Source organism: Rattus norvegicus, chromosome 9 (genome assembly GCF_036323735.1).
Source record: "Rattus norvegicus strain BN/NHsdMcwi chromosome 9, GRCr8, whole genome shotgun sequence".
In the NCBI taxonomy this organism is placed as follows: Eukaryota; Metazoa; Chordata; class Mammalia; order Rodentia; family Muridae; genus Rattus; species Rattus norvegicus.
This window is the reverse complement of record NC_086027.1, coordinates 67,245,300-67,269,749: the sequence shown is the minus strand read 5'-3', so window position 1 is coordinate 67,269,749 and position 24,450 is coordinate 67,245,300. Positions and strand designations below refer to the sequence as shown.

Below are 24,450 nucleotides of genomic sequence, written 5' to 3'. Positions count from 1 at the left end.
GGCACATGCTGAGAACTTCCCTGTGAAGTTCTGTTCTTGTGTTACACCCTGCCCAGGAATAATGTTTATGTGTTGGCTATCAGCTTTAAGACTAAAACTCTTTAGCTCTGAACATCACCACCACCACTACCACCACTATCATCAACACCACCATCACCACCACCATCACCATCATCATTGTCATCATCAGTTACTTTTAAAACCTCAGTCATACCAACTTCTTTCTTCCTTTTCATTTTTTTTTTTCCGGAGCTGGGGACCGAACCCAGGGCCTTGCGCTTCCTAGGTAAGCGCTCTACCACTGAGCTAAATCCCCAGCCCCCCTTCCTTTTCATTTTTAATCAGAGCCTTGGACATTGGACATCTTTTTCTATTTCAACCAATTCTCTTCCTTGTAATTTTTCTGTTGCTCTTTCTCCAGCAATCCATGTTTTTAATTCTGTAATTTCTTTTATGATATAGATCAAAGCCTACTTAATCAAAACTTTCTGTTAAGTTCCCTGTCTTTTCTGTCCTTCCCCTCAATTCCCTTCCGTCTATGTTCTTCCAGTATACATGCCTCTTAGATATACTAAATGTTTAATACCGGTCTTCTCTCATACTGGCCCTTTCTTTCCTGTACTGGGGTTGGATTGTGGGCCCCATGAATGCTAGTTAAGAGTTCTATCTCTGGGTATATCGCGGTCTGCCTTTTGACTTGAGACAGGGCCTCACTAAGTGGCCCAGGCTTTTCTTGAACTCCCTCTGTGCTCCAGTGTGACCAGCATAGCACTGTGGGTAAGGTGGGGACTCAGGATACCCCATCTCTTCCTGAGGAGCTACAGGCCATTATGTTGGCTGGGCGAGGGGAGCTGTATACCTCAGTGGTGTAGCCACTGGCACGCTCTGAGTGAATAACCCCACTCACATTCACGTAAGCAACCCTGGTTAAAATGCAGGGGACTGGGGCAGGGAAAAGGCATGAAGGCAGGAGGAGACTCACAGAAAAAGATGGGGTTCGGCAGGGGTAGGGGTAAGAGAGGGTGATGGAGGACATCAGGGTTAGAGAGCATTACATATAGACATCAAACTGGGGAAGAGTAAATACACTCAGGAGGCATCTAGCAACCTCCGGTGGTTAAAAGGGTGACATGGAGTTCTTTCAGAGATAGTCAGTAGAATAGGTTAGTTTATGTAAAAGTCCACTCACATTAAGCCAACAGAATATTAACTGACAACATTTTAACTTACCGGAGAGAATGTTTTCCCGCTTTCTACGATCGGTCGATATCCAGTGCATCGGCACAAATTTCCTGGTTAATAAGGAGTCAGGTCTTAAGGTCTCATATGGAAATAGATTGCAGATGTATACCCGATGTTTTCAGCAAAAAAACCTTTTTTTTTTTTTTTTTTGGTTTGAAACTCAGCAAGATGCTTTGAAAAAACACTTCCCTTAGCGATATTCTCCAAATAACAGGTCATGTGATTACAATTTTTTTCCTGAAACAGTAGAGAAACCTTCACATTTCTCAACCAACTCTTCCTGCCTTATCTCAGGCCTATACCCTAAACAGAATGCCCCTTATCCCCATGACTTCATCACTGTCCTGGGTGAGCAGTTTTTCTTTCCTGTCCTGATTAGCATCCTCACTGCAGACCTAGAGCAATGGAGATCACTAAACAACAAACCCTTTCTCTTCATAAGTAAATTATCTCAGGTATTGTGTCATAGTACTGGAAGGCTGGTGGACACAGGGACTCCAAGGTCCCAGGCTCTGTTCTCCCGGGGAACACTCAAGGCAGAGCTGTTCCACCGATTTCCCAGTCCTGCAATAGGTGTGTTGGGTCACTTACAGATCCACCTTAGCGTACTTGTTGGATTCTAAGTTCTTGGAGAAGCAAGATTGCCTTGAATGTCATTGCACCCACTGTGAAACCACAGTCTGTATTTGGGGAGTAGCTGATGTTGTTCAATCAGTCAACATTTCCAAAATACAAGTGGAAGTATGACGGAAACCACTGTCCTTACAAAAGTAAATGCATCCAGGCATGGTGGTGCACTCAGGAGGCAGAGGCAGGCAGATCCGTGAATTCCAAGCCAGCCTGGTCTACAGAGTGAGTTTCAGGCTAGCCATGGACTATTGAGTGAGATCCTATCTCAAAATTTTGAAAATGTATTGTGAAATTTTTACAAACAGTTTGAATGGTAATTGCGAAGAGGTCTTAATAACACAGGGAAATTCTCACACTGTTGAAATCATACACAGATCATCACACATAAAACAGACGTAAATACCCAAACTAAACAATATCTGTGCCTAAAAGATGGACAAATTAGAGATATCTTTGACAGTGGTTGTCTGTTAGTGGGAGAGTTATGCATGGGTTTTTCTTTGCCTTTTAATTTTGCGGGGGACATCTTCACAATAGAACGTTATTTTTACACTCAGAAGTACACTTCAAATTATTAGGTTTTACTACATACAGTTTTAACAGTTTGGAGTAATGTGTGTGTAGACTGGGCAGGCTTAAACACCCAGCAGAACACTGGAGTGTGGGATCCGTGTGAGAGATGAGGCTAGCCCAGGAAGAATCTGCATACATACACAAGAAGGGCTGCATGCTCTAAGCTGGTTCTTTTTGGTCAGAGAGAAAGAACACCAGAAAGGATGTAAAGTCAGAATTTTATCGTGGGACCGAGACAAGATGTTAAGAACACGGGAGGCTTGGGTTACAAGGCTTGAAAGGCAGAGAATGCCTTCCTTCATTAAGAGACAGAAAGCAAACATGAGATCCAGCCCTAGTACTCACTAGGATCAGGGCATGTGTTTCGGGCTGCATAATCAGCCTTAAGTCAACAATACCGGAAAAGAGACCCCAAGGAGGACATGACTGCTGGTAGGCTGCCTCTGCCTCCCCAGGCAGCCCCAGCCCTGTCACATCTGACGCTAACTGGGTTTGGGAGGCTATTTGCAACAACAAAAGGAGGACATAGAGTTAGGAAGGGGAGGTGGTGAGGGCACCGGGGAGCAGAAAGGAGGTAGGGGTGGGTGGGTATGATCGGTACACATTGTATAGACATATGAAACTTTTACATAAAAATTACCAGGAGCTTTGCTTAGTCTCTCTTAGTTGCACCAACAACATTCATACCTTAGATCTTGTACCCCAACCTAGGATGAGGGTGATGGAAACTACATTGTTAACATGCCTTTTTAGATACAAAGCCAGAGTTGTTACACTGAACTTGACTGTTATTTTTTTTATTATTATTTTTTTGTGGGAATTGAACGCTCACTATTTGTTTCTGAGTCCCCTGAACCAGCCAGCTGCACAAAGATGTAAAATACCTGCAAAGCTCTCCTCTTTGTAGGATTGATTTCAGTAAGCCACCTTAGTGAGTGATTTAGATTAATTAAAAAATGATGAAATCTTGTTGCTCCACTCTGCCCTCGTTTTGGCATTTGGAAAAGACTGACCTAGCCTTAGCAGCAGACATTAAAATTCCTCTAGAGCTTCAGTAAAGGAGACAAGATGAAGTCAATAACACCCTACTACTAGCCTAGGGAGGGCTGCAGAAGGAAGGTGGTGTCTGTCTACCTCAGTGTCTTTCCAAAGGGCTGGGCGTTAGCCTATATGCAATTCTGCTAAGATCCTCCCAGGACCTAGCAATGGCTTGGTCATCACCAAGTGGGGCAGGGGGTGTATAAAAGGGCTGCTCTTCACCCCAGTTCTCTCCTTGTTCCCACATGTTCCCAGCCGGTCTCTCTCTCCTCCCTTCTGTCCTTCTCCAAGCTCCATCCTCCTCTGCTCTCATGGCTCTGCTCCTGCTTGTCTACCACACTCGCCTCTCTTCCCCCAACTAACCTCCTTATACTAGATCTGTTGTATGGCGTAATTTCTCAGGGGGACACTTGGCATGGGTCTATCAGGCAACCCCCCTTGCTATAACAACAATTTCATAACACAGAGATGCCCATCTTTAGTTCCCTAAGCATTGCTTGCCAAAGCCTCACCTCCAAGAGCCTCAGTGATCTGGTCCGGTGTCGGCTCCGGGTGGTTCCTGAGTAGCGTGTATATGGACATCACCATCCCAGGGCTGCAGAATCCACACTGGGTGCCGTGACACTTGGCAAGCCGTTCCTGAGAGACAAAGGCACGCCATAATTGCACCAGACCTCTGGCCTTCTTGCTGTGTACACTAGCCAGCAGTGCAGAGTGTAGAATAAGCTTACTGAAAATAACCACAGGAGAACACTTGCCCCTGGGGGAAAAGGAGTGATTTCTTGAAGTCAGGTGGATGTAATGTATTTTTGCTAAAACAAACAAAGAACCAAACCAAACCAAACCAAAAACTGGCCTAGTAGCAGGCATTACTCAAGACCCTTCCTTCTCTGCAGATCCTGGTTCTCCATCTGTGAGACAGAGAGTACAACTTGAGAAACAAAATGACCTGAAATTATGCTCACACTGTGTTTGTTTGTTTGTTTGTTTGTTTGTTACAAAAATGAACATCTATTTCATGTTGTTGGGCTGGTCACATTTATAAACCATGCCCATCCATCTTATACAGTGAAAACAGTGGGGGGGGGGAGAAGATAATTTACTTGCTTAGCGCAAAAACCCTAAGCCAGGAAGCTGCAAATGGGGCCAGGATTGTTAGCCCAGCCTGCCTCACACCTCGCACTCAGCTGGCTGGCTGGAGTGGGAGTCTACTGTTCTCAGATAAACATTTCCCTCAAACTTCATGGCTCCTATAATAAAAGACAAACATCTTGTGTGTGGTTCCAGAGAAAGGACAGATACTATTTTAGTGCTGGGGGACGACACGGCTGTGTTGGACTTACTGCTACATGGCTGTCACCTCTGCTGTGGCAAGTAGCCTTGGCTAGAGAACCTGCTGGTGTGTATAAGACTTGGCTTTCCTGGGGAGACAAACCTGTGCATTTTCTTGGTGAGACAGACAGAAAGACCTATGCAGTTTCTCTTCCAATTTTCTACTGCTACAAATATAACGCATAGAGACGAAGGCATTGTAAGTGCACCTAACAGCTGGAGAAGTGTTTAAAGACGCTGGGCAGGAGCCCTGAACATTTAAGATGAGGCTTTGCAACCCAGGCCAAACCTGCCCCAGGGAAGCCACTAAACAAATGTGACTCTCATCCCATCAAGGCCCAGGAGTGGTAAATCTACTCAGCGCATAAGGAAGAGTGATGATAGGGCGTACTGGGTACCATCTCCAGAACATGGCTGTTTGAGCTCATGGCTGAAAGATTTGACCATGTCTCTGTTGAGGATAGTGGACAGTCAAGGAAGTCCTTGTGATACAGCTATAACCTTTCAAGGAAGGAGTCCTAAGACTTCATCTTTCTCCGTCTACACCCTGCCCTTGAAAGTCCCCCAGCAGAATTTCCTGCTCAGGCATAAGACAATAACGCTGCCCCTTCTTTGATTAGCCTTCTAAACGTGAGCAGCCACTCGTTGGCATTTTAACTGTAGCAGGCAGTTGGGAGATGTTTCTGGAGTTCTCACACACAACAGAACTCTCATCAGCGTCCCATACTTGGCAACAGTGAAAAATGAGGAAGTCTATTTTTCTATAAGCGTTGGTTTCCTACATTATTATTATTATTATTATTATTATTATTATTATTATTACTGAGTCAGACTGCTCTTGCCTTGCCATTGAGTTATTGGCAAGAATGAAGATCTCTTGGGTTAAGTAAGATGTCTTGCAGTCAACGACAGCATCTTGAAGAGATCTCTGAAAAAGATTCCTGGCTATGAAGTACGGACGCTTACAAAGCTAGAATGCACAAGCGTGAAGGGGCTCAAGCCTGACAACCTAGGAGAACAGACTATGGGCCATGCCCATGGGGACCGACATCTGGTCTCCATCACGTCGTGGTCTTACCTGCACTGGGTGGATCCTCCTTTTGATGCTTCCCACACCTTCCACTGTGGTAACGGCTGCCCCATGGAGAGAGCAGACAGGCACCAGGCATGCAGTTGCTGGGTAGTGGCTGTGATGGGCTTATGTAAAGAGAACACACTGAAATCATGAGAAATGGGTGATAAAACTGGGTGTGTTAGTTCAGTCCAGGAGGATGACAGGGCTATATTTCCCCAACCATGGAGAAGATGCCTTGTACAACCATGGCTGTCTGGACATACCTAAAAGAGAACTTGCTCGTGAAGGTAGAGGAAGCAGAAGAGAGACACTTTCATGTTGGGTTCCTAAGTGACCTCCCGTCACCCGAGTCATATATATAGTTTTTCTCATTTTAGGGCAAGTAAGGAAGTATTTCTCTTTGGATAATAAATGCCCCCTGAAAGTCTCAACCCTACACAAAGAACTACAGGTAACTAAGGAATTCCAAGAGTGAGAGAAACAGTCTTCCCTAGGTATGTGCACACCGATCTGCTTTCCAACACCATATGGTCAGCCCTGAAAATACACATACCAGTAACATTACACAGATGGAAAAGGTTATATTTAGGATGTCATAGGCGTATATTTATCCTTCCTGCCTTTATTCCTTTTTGGTTTAGTATGTGGCCCCAACCAGATGTGTGCCATGCTAGATACCCACTTCTTGCCTCTATAAATGCTTGCCTAAAACTGAACTCGGGGCCACCTCCCATTCTCCTGCATCAGAGGCTGTGGTGTGGTCCAAGCTCTAACTTGAAAAAAGAGACCCTAGTGCGATTCCATCGGGAGTGAGGCATAATTACAGGAAAAAGTGGAGTCTTCACAGGGAAGGCTCCTCGTTCTTCCCAGAGGTGCCCAGAGCAGAGGCAGGTCAGGGCAAAGGATACTAGATCTTCTTGGACTCGGGATTGTATCTCGAGATCATCACAGTGCAGGCTCCACAGCCTCCTCCTCCACAGCTGTACTTAGTGCCTGTCAGATGGACTGGAAGGAAGAGAGTCAAGGAAAACTGACTCACGCCGCTTTGGTTGTTACATCCCTGGGAGCTGATACCAAACAGCATGTTTTATTGATCATAGCTTCCTGGTGGAAAGATTGGTTCAACTCGCTACTTACATCTGAACTCATTGACGAGGAGGGACCATTCGAGAGCCACACCAGATTTCTGAGGGTTGCGTCTTAGAGCACTTCTGAACGTAAGAGTTTCCAGTTCAGTTAGGAAGATGATGAAATGGTGGTTGGGGAGCCAGTGCCGTGGTAGGTAGACAGCTTGCCTCCCGAAGCCGCGGGTTCTATCCTCAGCATCCGGATCATCCAGATTGATCAGCATTGAACAATCGAAGAGAACTAGCAGGCGGCGGGCACTGTGATTTTTTTACTTATCATTATTAGGATTTGGGAGGCTGAGGCAGGAGGATTACTGGGAGTTTGAGGATGACCTGGGTAACAGGGGAATCTAGGGTAGCCTGGACTGCAGAGAGAGGCTGTTTCACAAGAACAAAACCAAGGAAGGTGATGGTGTGACATTCCCAGTGGGTACCAGGCAGTGTCTGCAGTAGAAGCAGGGATTTCTATAGGGAACCACGTGTGTAAGACAGGCAGACGACACAAGCATCCTGTCAGCAGCTCAGGGTGTGCACCCAGATGCAGTGTGGAGAAGCTTGTGGGCCTCTATAGGACTCAGAACTGTGGGCAATGAAAAACAAACCCTTGGGTTGTTACTTCTATGAATGCCGTAGAAGGCAGTTTGTGTAAAATTTGGAAAAATCTTCCCAGTATGCTTAAATTTCTCCAGTACAGCAATGTATGCTTTCACTTCCTGATGGAATTAGAAAGCATCAGGGGATACAACACAGCAGAGGGTCATTTGCCTGCAGCCTTGGGGTCAGGCTCTTGAGCCAGTGCTGCCAAGATCACTAAGTAAGAGCTTCATATTTTCTCAAAGAGAGAACAAAGGATGCATGCAAATCCTCTTCTTTAGGTGCACCCAGGGATCTGCCAGAGTTGGTTCGGGACCTTTTCTGGGTGCAGTTTAAAAGGATTTCATGGGTGGAGTCCATAATTGGCTTGGGTGGAGGCTAAGAATAACTTTCTTCCTGTAAGTTGCTATCCTTGATGAGACGCTGCAATCAGGATACTTTCTGGTCTTTGGAATAATTAGCTGAGGAGTTCCTTGCAGCCTTCCCCAGAAGGCTTTGCACACTCTGTTCTTAAGTTCTGGGTTATAAGAGCTCAGAGCTTACTCTACAGGTCCTCTGAGGCAGAGGACTGAAGGTCATTCGGGTCAGACCTTACTTAAAGTGCTCCACTGGGCAGGGCACAAATGATGCCATTTGTTTCTGTTTTAGGAGTCTGGAAAATTTCAAGTCAAGAAGCCCAAATGCTATCTGGCTCAAAGAGTTGTCACTGGTGCCAAGATGGACAGTCCTGCAGTATACTCCGAAGTTACCTTGGATTAGTGGCAGACGACAGCACACACAGGGAACATGCCACCAGAGCCAGAGCTTCAAGGTTCTCATTGCTTGTCTGTTCTTCATTTTCTGCACATCTCTCCATTCTCACCTTCAGCTCTTTGCATACGCCAACAAAAACCTTGTTTATTTCTCCCAGACCATGACTCCCGGCCCCCTGCTGCTGCTGACTGGAGCACCCATGGCTCCAACACTTTAGATTTTTCCTGAGAAGTTGTACTCAACCCTCGTCTCATCCGATCCCTCTCCCTCCTCATGTCCATATCCGTCCTCTCCTGTGCTCCACAGCGCAGCTGTCGTCACTTCCTCTGTGCACCTGGTGTGGCAGTCGCCTTCACCAGGATGGGGCTAGAGGCAGTGTCCGCCCAGCTTCTGAATACTCGGTGCTTGATAAAATTTGCTATTTGAATAAATATAAACTGTGTTTTTTATTTGTTTGTTTGTTTGTTCTTAAGATAGAGTTTTCTGTGGTCCAGGCTGGCCTCAAATTCACTGATTAGAAATCCAAGGATAACTTTGGATTTCTGATTCTCCTGCTTCAGCATGCTGGGATTCTGATATACACTAACACACTTGGTCAGGGATTGAATAGGGCTCTGGGAATGCCGGGCAAGTACTCCACCAACTAACACATCCATAGCCTCCCAAATGAAGAAGAATTATTTTTAAAATTGCAGGGCTGGCTGCGGTGTGAAGGACAAGTGTTTGGGAATGCTCTGAGAGATTCATGTACACGGTTTATCCCGGAGCTAAGATCTCAGAGAGATTAACACTCATAGCATTCTGCATCCTCTGCCTCAGTGGATCTGGGCAGGCCAGGGCCATGGGGTGGGTGGTGACTCAGTGGGAGGCTAAGGCCTCCAAGGCTGGTGACTGTACAAAGGGGTGGAATAGAAGGGAGGTGAGTATCTTTACCATGTCCCAGTCTGGGCCTGATACCTGAGCCAGGGCTCAAGACAGCAGACAATCGGGGGTTTTGTGGGAGCCTTACATTTCTTCAATATGCAAGGCACAATATAAGGAAAGACTATACAGTAGGAATGTAAACATAGAACCAGGACCTGGGGAGAGCCTATAGGAGCCCTGGGAAAGTGCTTAGGCTGGTACGGTCTCCAGACAGTTAAATATCCCTTCCTTCCTGTGGCCACTCATTAGAACCACCTGCAGAGGACTCGCACCCTACTCTAGAACTCTTGACTCTAATCAGAATTTGGGCCTGGAATTCCAGGGAGCCTCATGTATATTATTTATATTAGTCACCAACAGCAACCAACAGAGAGGGTGTCGGGAACCCGGGGGTAGGTGTTTTCTCCTGTTGGTTCTGGACGTGGCGACCTTTTTAGCCTTTTCAGCTTCTTCTTGACATTCCTTCGTTTTAGGAAGTCTAGAGACGGCATGGCAGGGTGTGTGTGGGTTTCAGAGTTGATTTTAAAGGGAAGGCAGCGATGAGGACCAACAGTGAGATCTTTGCAAGTGGAAGGGACTGTCACGCCGAAGGTCCTCGTCTCCTCACCGAGAGGAGGCATAAAATGATAATGTAGGAAGTCAGGTTGTAAGGCTTAAGTAGTGGGAGTCTACTGTGGAAAGTTAGAACCAGCGACAGGCTATTTCTAGAACACTTTTGTCAAGGTAAGACTCAGGGAGTGACGAAGTGTTATGTTGGAAGTGTTAATTGGGATGTAGAGAGAGAGAGAGGGAGACAGGTTAGCATTATCTTGTTCACCGCTGGATTTCTAGTGCCTGTCAACAGAGCTCAGCATGTATGTGCCTACCTGAGGCCAACCTTGGTGTCATGCCTCTGGTACAGTCAACGGTATTTTTTTAAAATAGTTTTTCCTCTGATCTCTCACAGGTCTAGAATTAGACAAGCAGGCTAAGTTGGCTAGTCAGTGAGTACTGGTGATCTGATGTCTCTGCCTCCCCAGTGTTCCACACCTGGCTTTTCTATTGCAGGTCCTGGGGCTGAACTCATGCCTTTGCCCTTGCAAGACACATATATTACTGACTGCACTGTCTCCTTAGCCCCAGTGAGCACCTATTTTTAACTTAAAAATTATAGCCTCATGGGAAGTTACAGAATAGGACAGACAAACCTTTATGGTCATTACTCAACTCTTCTCAATTGATGGCATTCAGATCTCTCTCTCTCTCTCTCTCTCTCTCTCTCTCTCTCTCTCTCTCTCTCTCTCTCATTGGTGATGTGTTGGTAACCAGAGTACAGAACTTACATGCAGGTCTATGCTTGCGTGCAGTTCTATGCAAGCTCACATGGAGATTGTGTAATTACCACACGAGCATCAGTTAGTGCTAATTTCACACCGTCACACTAAACACGGTTTGCCTAGAGGGTCTGCATAATCCCCAGGGATACAGGCTCAGAAGCCATGATGCTGTTTCTAGAGTAAGCACTCCCAGTCTGGTGTCGGGGTTTGTTTGTTTGTTTGTTTTGCTCAGGTTAAAACACAATAGATAAAACAGGAATCCACACATCCATGTTCTGAACTCCAGCTAGACTCCACAATGGAAGACAGAGACCTCACCTAGAGAGATCATTCTTATAAAAAAAGATTTATTTTTGTTATTTTTGTGCATATATGTGAATGTGCGCTCTCACTCTCTTCCCTCCCTCCCCGTTTCCCTCCCTTCTTTCCTCCCCCTGTCTGTCTGTGGTGTGTGCCTGCTGAGGTCTCCCTGGTGCTGGAGGTGTGAATTGCCAGCCGGCCATGGGCTGTCTGATGTGGGTGTTGCGAACTGAACTCAGTCCCTCTGTAAGGTCAGTAAGTGCTCTCCACCACCGAGCCACACCCCCAACCCTTCTGACAATTCTTAGCAGTTTACATCGATTACAGTTAAAGGATACGAACTTTCCTTACGTAGAACAGGAGATTCATTTCAGGGACAGGGTTCTTCTCTATGACCTATATTGTGAAACAAGGGGACGGGTTGCAGGAAGAGGTTACCATTGGTTATAGCAATCCAACCCTCTGTTTGGAGGACATGTTTATAATGTTGGTAACTTTACAGAAATCTCTTAGTGACTCTTGGAACCAAAGGCCTGAAGAAACACTTCAATGAAGTGTTATTTCAATGTCTGGATTTTCTATCGTCTATGATAAGCATTTACCTGGAAAGGCCTGGGTGGGAAGAGATGCACAGAAAAGACTTGGATAACTCATCGATCGTCATAGAAAGTTGTAGAAGTAAGTTAGCCAGAGAAGAAGCTCCCAGAGCCGGGGCTTGCTTCTCAGCTCTATGGGTATGTGAGGGAAAGCCAGAGAGCCCTCACCATGGCTCCACCCTCCCCTGAGCGCCAATGTTCCTGGACTTGGCACAGAGGAAGATAGCTTCCCTCAGGCCCTGGAGGAACCCAGCTAGCATCTTTGCTAGGGCAACCAGGCAAGATGGCAAAACCAAGTTAGACTGTAGCTGACCTGGAAGCGGAGTAGCAGGGAACCCAGCCAGAGAGGGCACTGTCCTCCATGCTGCTCTGTACTGAGAATACAGGACCTTGAGCAAGGCAAACAAGGAACTGGTTTCTTCACCCCATGTCTCACATATCCAGATCTCCTAAAGTCCTCAGAAGATTTACCAATGTAGAGATCAGCCCAACACCCAAACTCCAGAGTCTGTCTGTGTCTCTGTTGTGTGTGTGTGTGTGTGTGTGTGTGTGTACTTGTGCATGTGTGTATGTGACCTAAGAGAAGAGGTTCTACAGAGGGAGAGATAGACTATGATGGGTTCCAAAAGGAAGGTGAGATTTGACTTGTAGAGATTAAGACTTGCCAACTACAAATCCGATGGTGAGCAGCCAGCATTCCCAGACGCGTGAAAAAGATCTCAGGGACAGTGTGAAAAACAAATTCTCTCTTCTTACTAAGCACATAAAGGGGGAGCAAGGTCATTACTAATCACCAACTCTATGCGCACACAGCACAGAGACCACATCAGGAGGGTAGCAAAGATTACATAGTAGGTCAGATACTTTTATAGAGAAAAGCACTTGGCATCCGACCAGCTGTGGGGAAAGCAGTCTGTGCTGAATTTTTGAAAACCACCAGGCAGGACCTATGGAACAGTCCTGCTGTGATCTCATAAGCTCTCACCAGCTCTGGCGAGGAGACAGATGGAAGGACATTCATGCTGAGGTTTTTTTTTTTTTTTTGGAGGGAGAACTTGGGGGAATTGAGAGGTGCCCATGTCCCCATCTCTAGGATAAGCCCATGAAAGACAAGCAGACCCTGGAAAGCCAGGCATTGATGAGGCAGTTTTTCACAGAGGAGCGCCCCAAGACCAGTGTGGAGTCATAGAATAAAACAAACAAAAGGGGTTTGCACCTCATCCCACTGGTCTCAAGGTCAGAATCCAGATGTGTAGGCACACAAGCACATCTGTCCCAAGGAGATACCTGCATCTCTAGGTGGGTAGGGGGGAAAGATGTGGGTTTGAGGAGTCACAGAGAAGACAAAGAGCACACACACAGGAAACAGAAGCAGCACCTTGGGGAGTCTGTGGGGGGATGGGCCCTAATGGGCACAGTGCCTCAGCCAAACTGAGCCCCTGGGTCTAAACAGAAGAAGCAGTAGTGACATCACCCCATCTTCAGGCTTGTGTCGATTGTCCCCCTGTTTGACACTTTTAATTTGTCCTAGAAATAAGTAAGATAAAATGGGCTAACAGCACCTGTATGTCAAAGACTGGAGAGTGGTGTTTGGGAGCCTGTATGTTAGCGTTTTAACATTAAAAATTTAAACACCGTTAAAGAATAAATCAGCAAAGGCCATTTCCCCACACACAGTAGTCCTCAGCTTGGAAATCTTTAGATGGACACTTAGCAATTGCTCTTCTGATGTCCTATGCTCTTTCAGGTACTCCAGATTGCTGCACCTGGCTTTCTGTTCTTCCTTTCTTCCTTCCTTCCTTCCTTCCTTCCTTCCTTCCTTCCTTCCTTCCTTCCTTCCTTCCCTCTGTCCCTGTTACCCATTCTGTACTTACGTGTTCACAGGGTTCTCAGAAATGACCTTCCTTGACTATTTGACTGGAAAAATTGCTATGAAAATTTGCCTTTATTAAAGCTTTGTTTTTTTCCCATTAAAAACACAGCAATATAAATCACCAAGGCATGGAACTACTACAAATTACTAAAACAGTACTTACTTTTACTTTTTTTTTTTTTTTTTTTTTTTTTGCTAACTGCCACATACGAGAAACTATGAATTCTGACCGCAAAGCACTTTGAACTCCCCATGCACTTGTTTGGCTCCTGAAGAAAAAGGTTGAGAACATCTTCTGGCCCAATCCTCTGCAGAGAGTCTGCAGAGGGGCCTGTCTACTGCCCCTCCTGCCCCGAGAGGCTTCTGCCTCTGGTGACGGGTTAGGCTGAGGAAATTGCTATCAACCGAGAGTTTGTGGTGGTTTCCTTGGTGTCCTGTGTCTCTCGTTGGAGAACTGAGGTGGGGCTCATTTTCAACAAACACAGAAGGAACATCTGTCAGTTGCTCACCCCTGCAGTGTGCTGTTGCCCTGTCAGAACTCACACTTGCCACCACACGGCCAACAACACGTTCTGTTTCTTACTGCTTCCAAGGAGAGAATGAAAAGCAGGCAGACATCCCACATTTTCATAGTTGGTGCCCAAAACGGAGATAAGGATCCGTGTTTAAGTTTGGGCTTCTGCTAAAAACTCGGAGCTGCACCTCAGGGACAAACAATAAACCTGACATTTACCCTCTGAGAATGAAAAGCCACATTAGTCACGACAGACACTTACCTTTTTCCCATTCACAAAAAAAATCAGCTCGTCAGAACTGGAAGGCATGGTGTCAATGAAAAGCTAGAAGCACAAGTTTGGAACAAATGCCCTACTGACAAGTGTATCTGCTCTTCTATCTCGGATACCAGAGCAGCAACTTGGGCACCTACAGTCCTTGGGCAGCCAACACAGGTGACTTATAGTCAGCCCCGCCTGCCTGGCCCACAAAGGCTTGGCCGCAGAACTGTCTTCTCTCTGGCACGAGTGAGTCAAGAATTCACGTGGCTTTTTGAAGTTCTTCTAAAACTGGTTTCTTCATGTTGGGTTTGGGCTCAGGGGCTAATGAATATATGAAAAACAGGTTTCAAGTAGATGATTACAATTATTCCATAAAAACCAACCAGCCTATGAATCAGTACCCGGCTGTCCACACTAGCGAGACTGAGTCCATCTCCTGTTTTTCTCGTGTTTAACTGCAAAGGGAGATTCTCTCATGAATGTGCTGAGAGACCACAAATGCATGCTTAATTTTTTATTAATTCATTTTATGCGTGTGGGTGTTTTGTATGAGTGTCTGTGTTCCACGGCTGTGGCTGGTGTTCACAGAGGCCAGAGAGGGCACTGGATCCCCTGCAGCTGGAGTTGCAGACAGTTGTGAGCTGCCATGTGGGTGTCGGGAATCAAACCTGGGTCCTCTGCAAGAGCAACTGGTGTTCTTAACTGCCGAGCCATCGCTCCAGCCTCCTCAGCTGTGTCTTTAAAGTTTGATTACAACAACCGGCCTGCATGCTCTCTGGTCTTTATCTTTTCCCTACTTACTTGACTTCACCTCCCCAAATTTGAGGATTTAAGAAATCAAATTATTTTACGATTCTCATGCTCAGCAATACCCAAGATACGAATTTACTTGAAACCACTAATATTCCCTCAGGCTTGCTGTGGGCTGGAGGCTGTTCTCAAGGACTGGGAGTTCTGGAGCTCAGGAGCGCATCATCATCACCATCCACCATCATCACAATCATCTCCATCATCACCATCCACCATCACCACCACCATTATCCTCACTACCACTACATCTGCCGCCGCCACCATTTACTTTATAAATAGGAACAATGAGACATCAAGATTTTAAGTGACTTGCCCAAAGAGCAGGGTTGCCTTGGAGCCTGCAGCTTTTCCTGAGATGAGGTAGAATCCTGAAGGGGAGTGAGGCTGAGGAACAGTCGTGCCAATTTCTGAGGGCCTTGGAGCCACCAGGAGAGGTGTCCTGAGGCTCCTACTAGGGAGGGAAGTCATTGAATCTGAGCAGGGGGTAATGGGCTGCTATTGAGTATGGCGGGAGCAGATGTCCCCTTGGGTACGATGTTGGCTTATGAGAGAGGGGAGAGCCCAGCAGCCGGCTAGTGAGACTTCCAAGTCCTATCTGCACAGGTTAAGTTTGATATGCTAACACACACACACACACACACACACACACACACACACACACGCACACACACTGCAAACAGGGCTGTGATAGCTGTTGGATACTCAAGGCTGCATGGTTTTCCTTTTGTCTCAAGCAGAGCAGGTGCTGCAAGTCTGGAGTCAGAGTCCCCAGCCTTCCGTTGAGCTCGTTCCGACCTCACCATCTCTACACCTCTGTCTGCTGCCTCGGTGGTTCCTAGAATCTACTGCTCAATGCTCCTTGCCTGTCCAGAGATTTGAAACATAAGAAGTGGTATAACCTCAGGAGATGGACAGTAGTGTGGTAGATGGGGTATGGCAACACAATTTAGTAGTTTAAGTTTAGTTTTGAGGTGCTGAGGGCTCGAGGATGTCTTATCGGAGCAGCCACAAAGGAGACGCCTACCAAGAGGATGTACGAGAAAAGAAAGTATAGTGGAATCCAAAGAAGGTGTGATCCTGGCATGTTAAAGCCAAAGAGCACAGGGTACCTGAGGAGAGCAGGGGTGAGCAGAGATGCAGGGGTGAGGCAGAGATGCAGGGGTGAGCAGAGATGCAGGGGTGAGGCAGAGATGCAGGGCTGAGGCAGAGATGCAGGGGTGGGGCAGAGATGCAGGGCTGAGGCAGAGATGCAGGGGTGGGGCAGAGATGCAGGGGTGGGGCAGAGATGCAGGGGTGAGGCAGAGATGCAGGGGCGAGGCAGAGATGCAGGGCTGAGGCAGAGGTGCAGGGGCAAGGCAGAGATGCAGGGGTAAGGCGGAAATGAAGGGGTGAGACTGAGACTGAGATGCAGGGGTGAGGCTGAGACAGAGATGCAGAGGTGAGACAAAGATTCGGGACTATGTGGGAAAGAAAGCTCCAGAGATTTTTTCATGTAGGATACAACATAGTGTGATTTGGGCTGGGGGTAGGGCTCAGTTCATAGGCTGCTTGCCTGGTATGCATAGAGTTTGGTCTCCAGCACTCGGAAATGAAATGTGGTGACATTCAGGACTAGGGCATGAAATGGTAAACAAAGATAAGGGCGGAGAGAAGAGCGCAGCTTTTGTATGAAATCTGGGGACACATCCAACTGGATCAGTTGACAGATTAGATAAGAACGGGTAAAGGGTAGACAAGAGGACTCAGGCATGAACAACTGAGTCAGGCAGCATCAGTGGCTGAGCTGGGAAGCCGGGAGTGGGGGTGAGAGACAGCACTGGGGTTTAGAGAAAGGAATTGAAACCCTTTCTTGGGTCTAGATAGACAGTTTAAGTTGGCTTTTTGAGTTCCAAGAGTGTATGTCAGTGGAATACAGGGATCTAGAGGACGACAGAGGCTCTGGACCAGAGGTGCCAATTTAATTGATCAACTTATCAACAGTATTAGCACAAACTCCTTGGGGATGGTAATGTTCTGGGAAAAAGTCCCATTTGCACCGTGGCAAGAGAACACTGTAGACAGCTAGGCGGGCTCTTGCCTGTCCTGTGAGGTCAGGAGGGTATGCTACCCCTCCTGCTTCTAGAGGAGGGCCCAGGCCAAATAAGCCTTGATAAAGTCAGGCTCTCTGGACAGGGTAGGTAATGTTTGTTCTGCTGGTTTTCCCACTAGATGTGTGGAACTGGGGCTCTGCACGGGGCAGAACAGGTGGGGAATGTAAACATGTGTGTGTGTGTGTGTGTGTGAGTGTGTGTGAGTGTGTGTGAGTGTGTATGTGTGAGTGTGTGTGAGTGTGTGTGAGTGTGTGTGTGAGTGTGTGTGTATGTGTGTGTATATGTGTGAGTGTGTGTGGGGGGGTGAGGTAAGAGGGAGGGACTGGGAAGAGAGGAGAGGAGAAGAGAGGAGAGAAAACTGTGGTTGTGATGTAAAGTAAATAAATAAATCAATTAAAACCATGTCAGAATAATGCATCCCTCTAGTTTTTATCTGTTGAGCTTTCTAAAACCAGAGGCTCTGAACTTGGAGACTCCCAGTCAGTGTCTGGATTGGCTCAGATTTGTCCCGGGTGGAGCATGAGAAGACACGGCATACGACCCTGCTGAGACACAAGCTAGGCGTCAGAGCGGTGTTCCTCTGAGGGTCAGCAGTGCATACATTCAGGACACTGGCTGCTCTGGAAGGCTGTGCAGCGCAGCACCCTGCCCCAGCCCCAGGCTCTTGGTTTAAGGTCGGAACAACAATGGTGCTCAGCTCATTCCTAGCATGAAAAACTGCTTACAGCTTGAACTCAGAGATTCTTGAGGTCCTCTACTGTCAGTGTAGTTGAGTCTTGTTTTCTGTCCTGGTGGGGAAAGTCACCTTCACTGTGATTGATGAGAGTTTTGTAGTCTGGAGACCTCAGCCTAGGTCCGCCCACCGAGTCTGAAATCAGCACCTGTCCAAACATTTAACATTTGTCCCTATGTGACAGTGTGGGCGGAGACATGGCCACGACACAGGCTTCTTGAGACAACTGTCTGAGGTATTGCTTTCCTTAAACAATGCTCCCAAACCTTTCATATATACCTCATGATATGTAATAGATTTGGGGGTTTCCCAGTTCTAGTTCATCTGTAAGAATGGGACCTTCAGTTCTGCAACTGACTGGTTGGAGAATTCGCTGCCATCCCCCTGACAGGCATCACCTACCTGTGGAGCAGAGTGTGGTCCTCCACATGGAGAGCTGGGCAGAATGGCCCCCTCTCCTCCACTCTAGGGTAAGATCCAGTCACTCCTGGGTGTGTGTGGGCCTCACAGCAGGGTTGATGTCCTTAGCCTTTCACTAGCTCACCTATGGTTGTGCCTCTGTCAGCTCCAAACACCTCCTGGCATAGCAAAGGTTGTTTCTTACTGTACCCTGTAACAAACGATTCTCTGGATCGCTCTCCCTTCTCCCTCCCCTCCTCTCTCTCTCTCTCATTGGGTTTAGCTAGAGTTGGTTATAGCAGCATGAATGAGGGGCTATGTTACAGCAGCATAGGCAATTACCAGCAGCTACAATATTGAAGAAAATCTTCAGCCCTCTTCAGAAACCATTAACTGTCTATAGATCCTCAGGGAAGGAGGGACCAGGGCCCTGAGAACTCCTCTACCTCCATGATGGAATGTTGATGGCCCGATCTTTTATGAATATTGTGAGATCACCTGGGAGTGCTTCTGAGTGGAACAGCCAAGCCTGCACTTTCTCCAGCTCTTCAATCCTGCCCAACATCTTTTCCGTGGCATTTTAAACCTTGGTGGGTGTGAAGGTAACTTGTGTAGGGCTGAGCATTCAACAGGGACTTCTCTTCAGCCCTGGACCAGTTATGACTCTGCGGTAGAAACAGGCTCTTCTTTTAAGGTCTTAGCATTTGCAGTTGTGACAGGGCAGACTAAGGGGCTGGGCACGTCCTCAGCCACTCTCCTGTTGTCATGACAGGATCCATGACGGGAAGGTCATTGGTCCTCTGGATTGCTGACTAAGACTCCCTTTGTGGGAGCAATCTGGGGCACTAGTGGAGAGAACCTCAAGAAAACTGGAGAGAGCCAAAATAAGATGGATTGGTGAGACTTTGGGAATGGGCAGCTGCAGGGATAGGACTTAGGAGGAAGCAGGTGGGGTTAGGAGTTTTACCATGAACAATACTGTGATGGTTTGTATATGCTTGTCCTGGGGAGTGGTACTATTAGGAGGTGTGGCCTTGTTGGAGTAGGTGTGTCACTATGGGCTGAGACCCTCATCCTAGCTGCCTGGAGCCAGGTTTTCCCAGTAGCCTTTAGATGAAGACGTAGAACTCTCAGTTCTGCCTGCACCATGCCTGCCTAGATGCTGCCCTGCTCCCATCCTGATTATGATGAGCTGAACCTCTGACATGTAAGTCAGCCCCAATTACATGTTGTCCTTTATGAGACTTGCCTTGGTCATGGTGTCTGTTCACAGCAGTAAAACCCTAACTAAGACAGAAGTTGGTACTGGAACTGGGGTATTGCTGTGATAGGCCTGATTATGCTTTTGTTCAGAAAAATGTGGATTTGAGGACTTTGGATTTGGAAAGCCATGGAATGTTTTAAGTGGGGCTTAGTGAGCCATCCTAGTAGGAATATGAAAGACTTTGTTGCTGTGAGTGATTCGAACTGTGCAGACCTGGTCCAAGAGGTTTCAGAAGAGAAGACTTTCAGTATGTAGTGTAGACTCTGTTTTTGTGGTAGTTTGGTGAAGAATGTGGCTTCTTTTTGCCCTTGTTTCAGGAGTCTGACTGAGGCTAAGATAAAGAGATTTATATTAATTGCATTGACAAAGGAAGTCTCAAAAAAAAAAAAAAAAGGCCCAGCATAGACTTTGTTCTCTGGTTAAGTCTCATGAAGAGCATTTTGGACAAGTGTAGCAAGCGTAGACTAGAAAAAATATAAAATATATGGTTTAACTATTAAAAGTGAAATAGAACTGAATCCTATGTTCTAGAAGATTAAGTGACTTTGGGGCAAGATCCTACCCAGTTAAATTTAGATCCAGGCATGGTGGTGTGCATCTTTAATCCCAAGAGACAGGCATGCAGATCTTTGAGCTCAAGGTCAAATTACAGAGCAAGATCTAGGACAGCCAAACTTAGGCAGTGAAGGAGTTGGAAAACAGAAAGCTAGTGATAATGTCATAGAACAAGGGGGTCTGTTCCAGCTCCTGCAAGCAGCAGAGCTTCCCAGCTTTGGCCATGTGGCTCTGACTTAAGAGTGAAAAATAGAAGGGACAAAATAGTCGATGCTGATTAACTGGAGCTAAGAAATGAGTGATGATTAAGAAGAGACCATCATTGCTGAGGTGAAATCTTTTGGGCAGTGTTTTCTGAAAGCACAAAGCACCTGTGTTCCAGAGATAGCCAAGGTTGTACCTCGTGCTGCAGCTGTACTTGGTAATGTGTAAGAGTCACCCAGGTGGTACTGGTTGTGGAGCATGAAGGGCTCTTGAAGAATAGTTGAGGCTTTGTGCCATGTGAGGCCATGGAAGGACATTGGTGAAGGTGCATCCTCAGTTGTAATTGATGGCCCGGGACTGATGGGGTCATGCAAAGGATTTAAGGCTTGTCGCCATGAAGAGAGCCTATGAGAGGCTATTGGTGAAGCCTAGTTGCATTAGGAAGCCCCAGTGTATTGGAGATGCCAATACCATGGGCTGATCACCAAGAACAGCAGTAGCAGCAGCAGTTTAGTGGATCAACCTGAGCTTAGAGTGCTACAGAGGACAGAGTTGGAGAAAAGACACCAACCCTTTGGAGGAGCCCAGAAGATCATGTGTGGATCCCAGACATTGAAACAAGAAGCTGTAACATTGAAGTTGCCTTGGAGACTCCAAGATTTTTGAGATGCCAGAGCCAAAGGATATCTCCTGAGGAAAGCTGCTAATAGGGAGTAGAACCAGTCCAGGAAAGGAAGTTCGTTGCAGTCAACAAGGATGAAAATGGAGTTGGAGATCTGAAGAGCACTTTGACATCATCCACGGAGATGCAGAGTTTGGAGTTTGCCCAGCTGGTTTCCTGTCTTTTTTTTTTTTTAAATAATGATTTATTTATTTATTATGAGTACACTGTCACTGTCTTCAGACACACCAGAAGAGAGCATCTGATCCCATTACAGATGGTTGTGAGCCACCATGTGGCTGCTGGGAATTGAACTCAGAGCCTCTGGAAGAGCAGTCAGTGCTCTTAACTGCTGAGCCATCTCTCCAGCCTTGGTTTCCTGTCTTGATTTGGGGATTACAGTTAAGTGAGTGAATAGATCTCAGAAGAGACTTTGAATTTTGGACTTTTAACATAGATGAGACTGCTATAGACTATGGGGACTTTAGAAATTGGACTAAATGTATTTTTTATTATGTTATGGTTAGATATGACCCTCATAGACTCATGTGTTTGAATAAGCCTATGGGGGCCAAGGAGTGGAATGTGATGGTTTGTATATGCTTGGCCCAGGGAGTGGTACTATTAGGAAGTGTGCCCTTGGAGTGGGTGTGTCACTGTGAGCATGGGCTTAATACCCTCACCCTAGCTGCATAGAAGTCAGTCTTCCACTAGCAGCCTTCAGATGACAATGTAGAACTTTCAGCTTCTCCTGTACCATGCCTGCCTAGATACTGCCATGCTGCCACCTTGATGATAATGGACTGAACCTCTTAACCTGTAAGCCAGCCTCAATTAAATGTTGTCCTTTATAAGACTTACCTTGGTCATCCTGTCTGTTCACCATGTAAGACCCTAGGACAAATACCTTAGATCTTAGTGAGCATTCTTCAAGGGATGCAGAGATTGGAAAACATGGTGACATTATTTTTGGATTTCCAGACTATTTTCTAAAATAATTCTATAACCAAACTGGAATGGACAAGAATCTGTAGGTTCGTGAATCTGAACTGAGGCTAGGATACTTCCTAAGGTGCTTGTGTGTTTTTCATGAGAGGATTTCACTAGCAGTTGAGTCCTACTCTCTTCTCTCCACACCCCCACCCTGCCCTGTTCCTCTTATCCTTCTACAGCACTGAATGCTCACTTTTAGGGTCCATGAAAGTGTTTTCTGGTCTTTTAAAGTTGGCAGGAAACTAGGACATAAACTTTCTTGGATTTACTTTGTTACCAGTTGAGCCACAGATAGAATTTTTAGGGTGTTTTTTCCTTTGTGGATGGTTGGGGATTAGGCGTCTAAAAAACAAAAATGCTGAGAGTCCAAGAAGATCCCAGCACACCCCTTCATCTTCTGCCATCTTCACTTCTAATCAGGTCAAATCCCGCTCCTCACTCAACTGCAGAACCATTCATAATTAGAACAGGCTTAATTCAGTGGTGAAATTTTTGCAGCCTTGCTTATCCACAGACTTACACCCAAATCCTCAGCTTTGTGTGAGATTGAATTGCCACACTAATTTGTAATCTGCCCAATGCATTTCCCAACAGTCCTGACTTCAAGAGCTCCTCTCCCACCCCTATTCCACTAATTGCTTAGTATTTTTGGGATCACAGGTCCAGGTTATTTTGTGAGGTTTGGCTTCTTTATTCTTCCCATAAATGTTACCTTCTCAAAGGCTATCTCTTTGACCGCAAGATCTGAAGGTCTCCTGCCATTGTCCTCATTGAGTGGTCATTTTTTCCTTCTTAGCTTACAGTGACATTTGAATGAGTTCTTAGGCAATGTCTAGGCAAGGTCTACATCTATATGATTCACACACATCTCCAGTGATCAAAACAATACCTCACATATGACTGTAGGAATATCCCACTTGTGATTTTATAAATTGATATCTTTAGAATGAATGGCTGAGTCTGTAGTATAATGAGATCTTTAAAGATTTTAATGTTTGCTGTTTCTGTTTCTTCCTTACTGGAGCCTTTTCTGTATAGTCAGTGTTGACCCATGTCTCTGCTGTGAGGATGTTTTCTACAGGGAAATCTATCACTGGCCTTAGCTTTTGCTTATTCTTTCTGACTGAGTCGTCTCGACACATGAGATTCTCATCCATTGTTTTCTACTGGTCTCGATTTCCGATTTGTTTTGTGCACTTCTGGATAACTGCTTTATTTCTTAACCACAGATCTGTGTGACACTTGGCTGAGTTAACCCAAATACCCTGTACCTATACTCTGTGCAGGTCTGTAGCAGTAAGGATGCCTACATCATCAATAAGAAGTCATTCTCACCATATGCATGCACACCAGGCACTGTCTAGGCACCAACTCATTTAATTCTCAAAAAAAAAATTGATGAGGTAGGTACTAATAGTCTTCATCTACAGATCAGGTAAATGAAAGCTCAGAAAGTTTAAGTAACTTTAGTAACGGAGGCAGGAATAAAACCTTAGCAACCTGACTACAGTGTCTTGACTGGTAGTCATTCTGTATCAGGGCCTCCTTGGACTTCATGAGTACTTTGATATTTCTGGGAAGCTTTATTTTCCAATATCTGCATGAAGGAAACATCTGGCAAGTGGATCAGCCCCATCTTCTCCTCTTCTCACCTCAGTGTAATATTGTAAGTTGGTAGATGGCAGATACATTGGATTTTCTTCTGGTTAGGCAGTGGTTGCTACCATGGTCACTCAGTCCAGTTATTCCCAAGCAGGAACAGACGGTTGCTGCTCAGGAAGGCGGGGCCTGGCACATACAGGTGGGCTGTATTAAGGTGTTTAGAGGTTGGTGACTCTTCATGTTTCTCACATAACACCATAGTGGCCATTACGGGAATTCAGTGCGATTGAATTAAGTTGTTCAGTCGGGGCACCTGGTGCTTTTCCCATGTTGAAATCTATTCCTCCAGGTTAAGGAACGATATAGATATAACTAAATTTAACCGAGAATCTGAAGAGTCTGCACAGAAACGATGAGTCATGCTTAAGTCTAGCACTTAAAGCAGCAGAACAGAGAGGAGAGAGGCATTTCTCAGTTCTCACAACCAAGATGCAGCGGGCTCCTCCCAGGCTCCCACACCTTTCTGTGGCTCTGTGCCCTTCCCTCCCTGCATCTTCTGGTCTCCTAACACTGCTGCACATCTTGTGCCCTGTGCACAACCCCGATGCCAGGCCAGCCTGTGACTCAGTCTTCTGCTCTGCACAGTTCCTGGGTCCCTTTGCTTCCTCCTCACTGTGTCTTACCTCCATTACTTTCTGTAACTCTGGTTGTCTTACACTTCTGGGTATTCTCTCTTTTTTCTCCTTCTCCTTCTCCTTCTCCTTCTCCTTCTCCTTCTCCTTCTCCTTTTCCTTCTCCTTCCTCTTCTTCCTCCTCCTCCTCTTCTTCTTCTTCTTTATTCTTTCTTCTCCTTCTTCTTTCTCCTTCTCCTTCTCCTTTTCTCCTTCACCATAGTTTGTTCTTTATTTCCTCCCTTTAAACAATTCTTTATGACTACAATACAGCCACACTAGAACTTAATGGAAAACAAACAAGACATATAGTCATAGA

General features: G+C 46.1%; 1 protein-coding gene across 1 annotated transcript in view; it reads right to left on the bottom strand.

Annotated features, from left to right (window-relative positions):
* Aox4 (aldehyde oxidase 4) overlaps positions 1-14,313 on the bottom strand; it is a 56,928-nt gene extending 42,615 nt beyond the window's left edge. Inside the window, exons 1-6 of the mRNA NM_001008523.2 lie at positions 14,150-14,313; positions 11,243-11,300; positions 6,799-6,895; positions 5,894-6,002; positions 3,996-4,122; positions 1,231-1,292 (exon numbers count right to left, since the gene is read on the bottom strand). Of these exons, the coding sequence (NP_001008523.2) occupies positions 1,231-1,292; positions 3,996-4,122; positions 5,894-6,002; positions 6,799-6,895; positions 11,243-11,300; positions 14,150-14,197 (501 nt within the window). The 5' untranslated portion in view covers positions 14,198-14,313. The remainder of the gene's footprint in view (positions 1-1,230; positions 1,293-3,995; positions 4,123-5,893; positions 6,003-6,798; positions 6,896-11,242; positions 11,301-14,149) is intronic.
* Between the last annotated feature and the right edge of the window lie 10,137 nt (positions 14,314-24,450).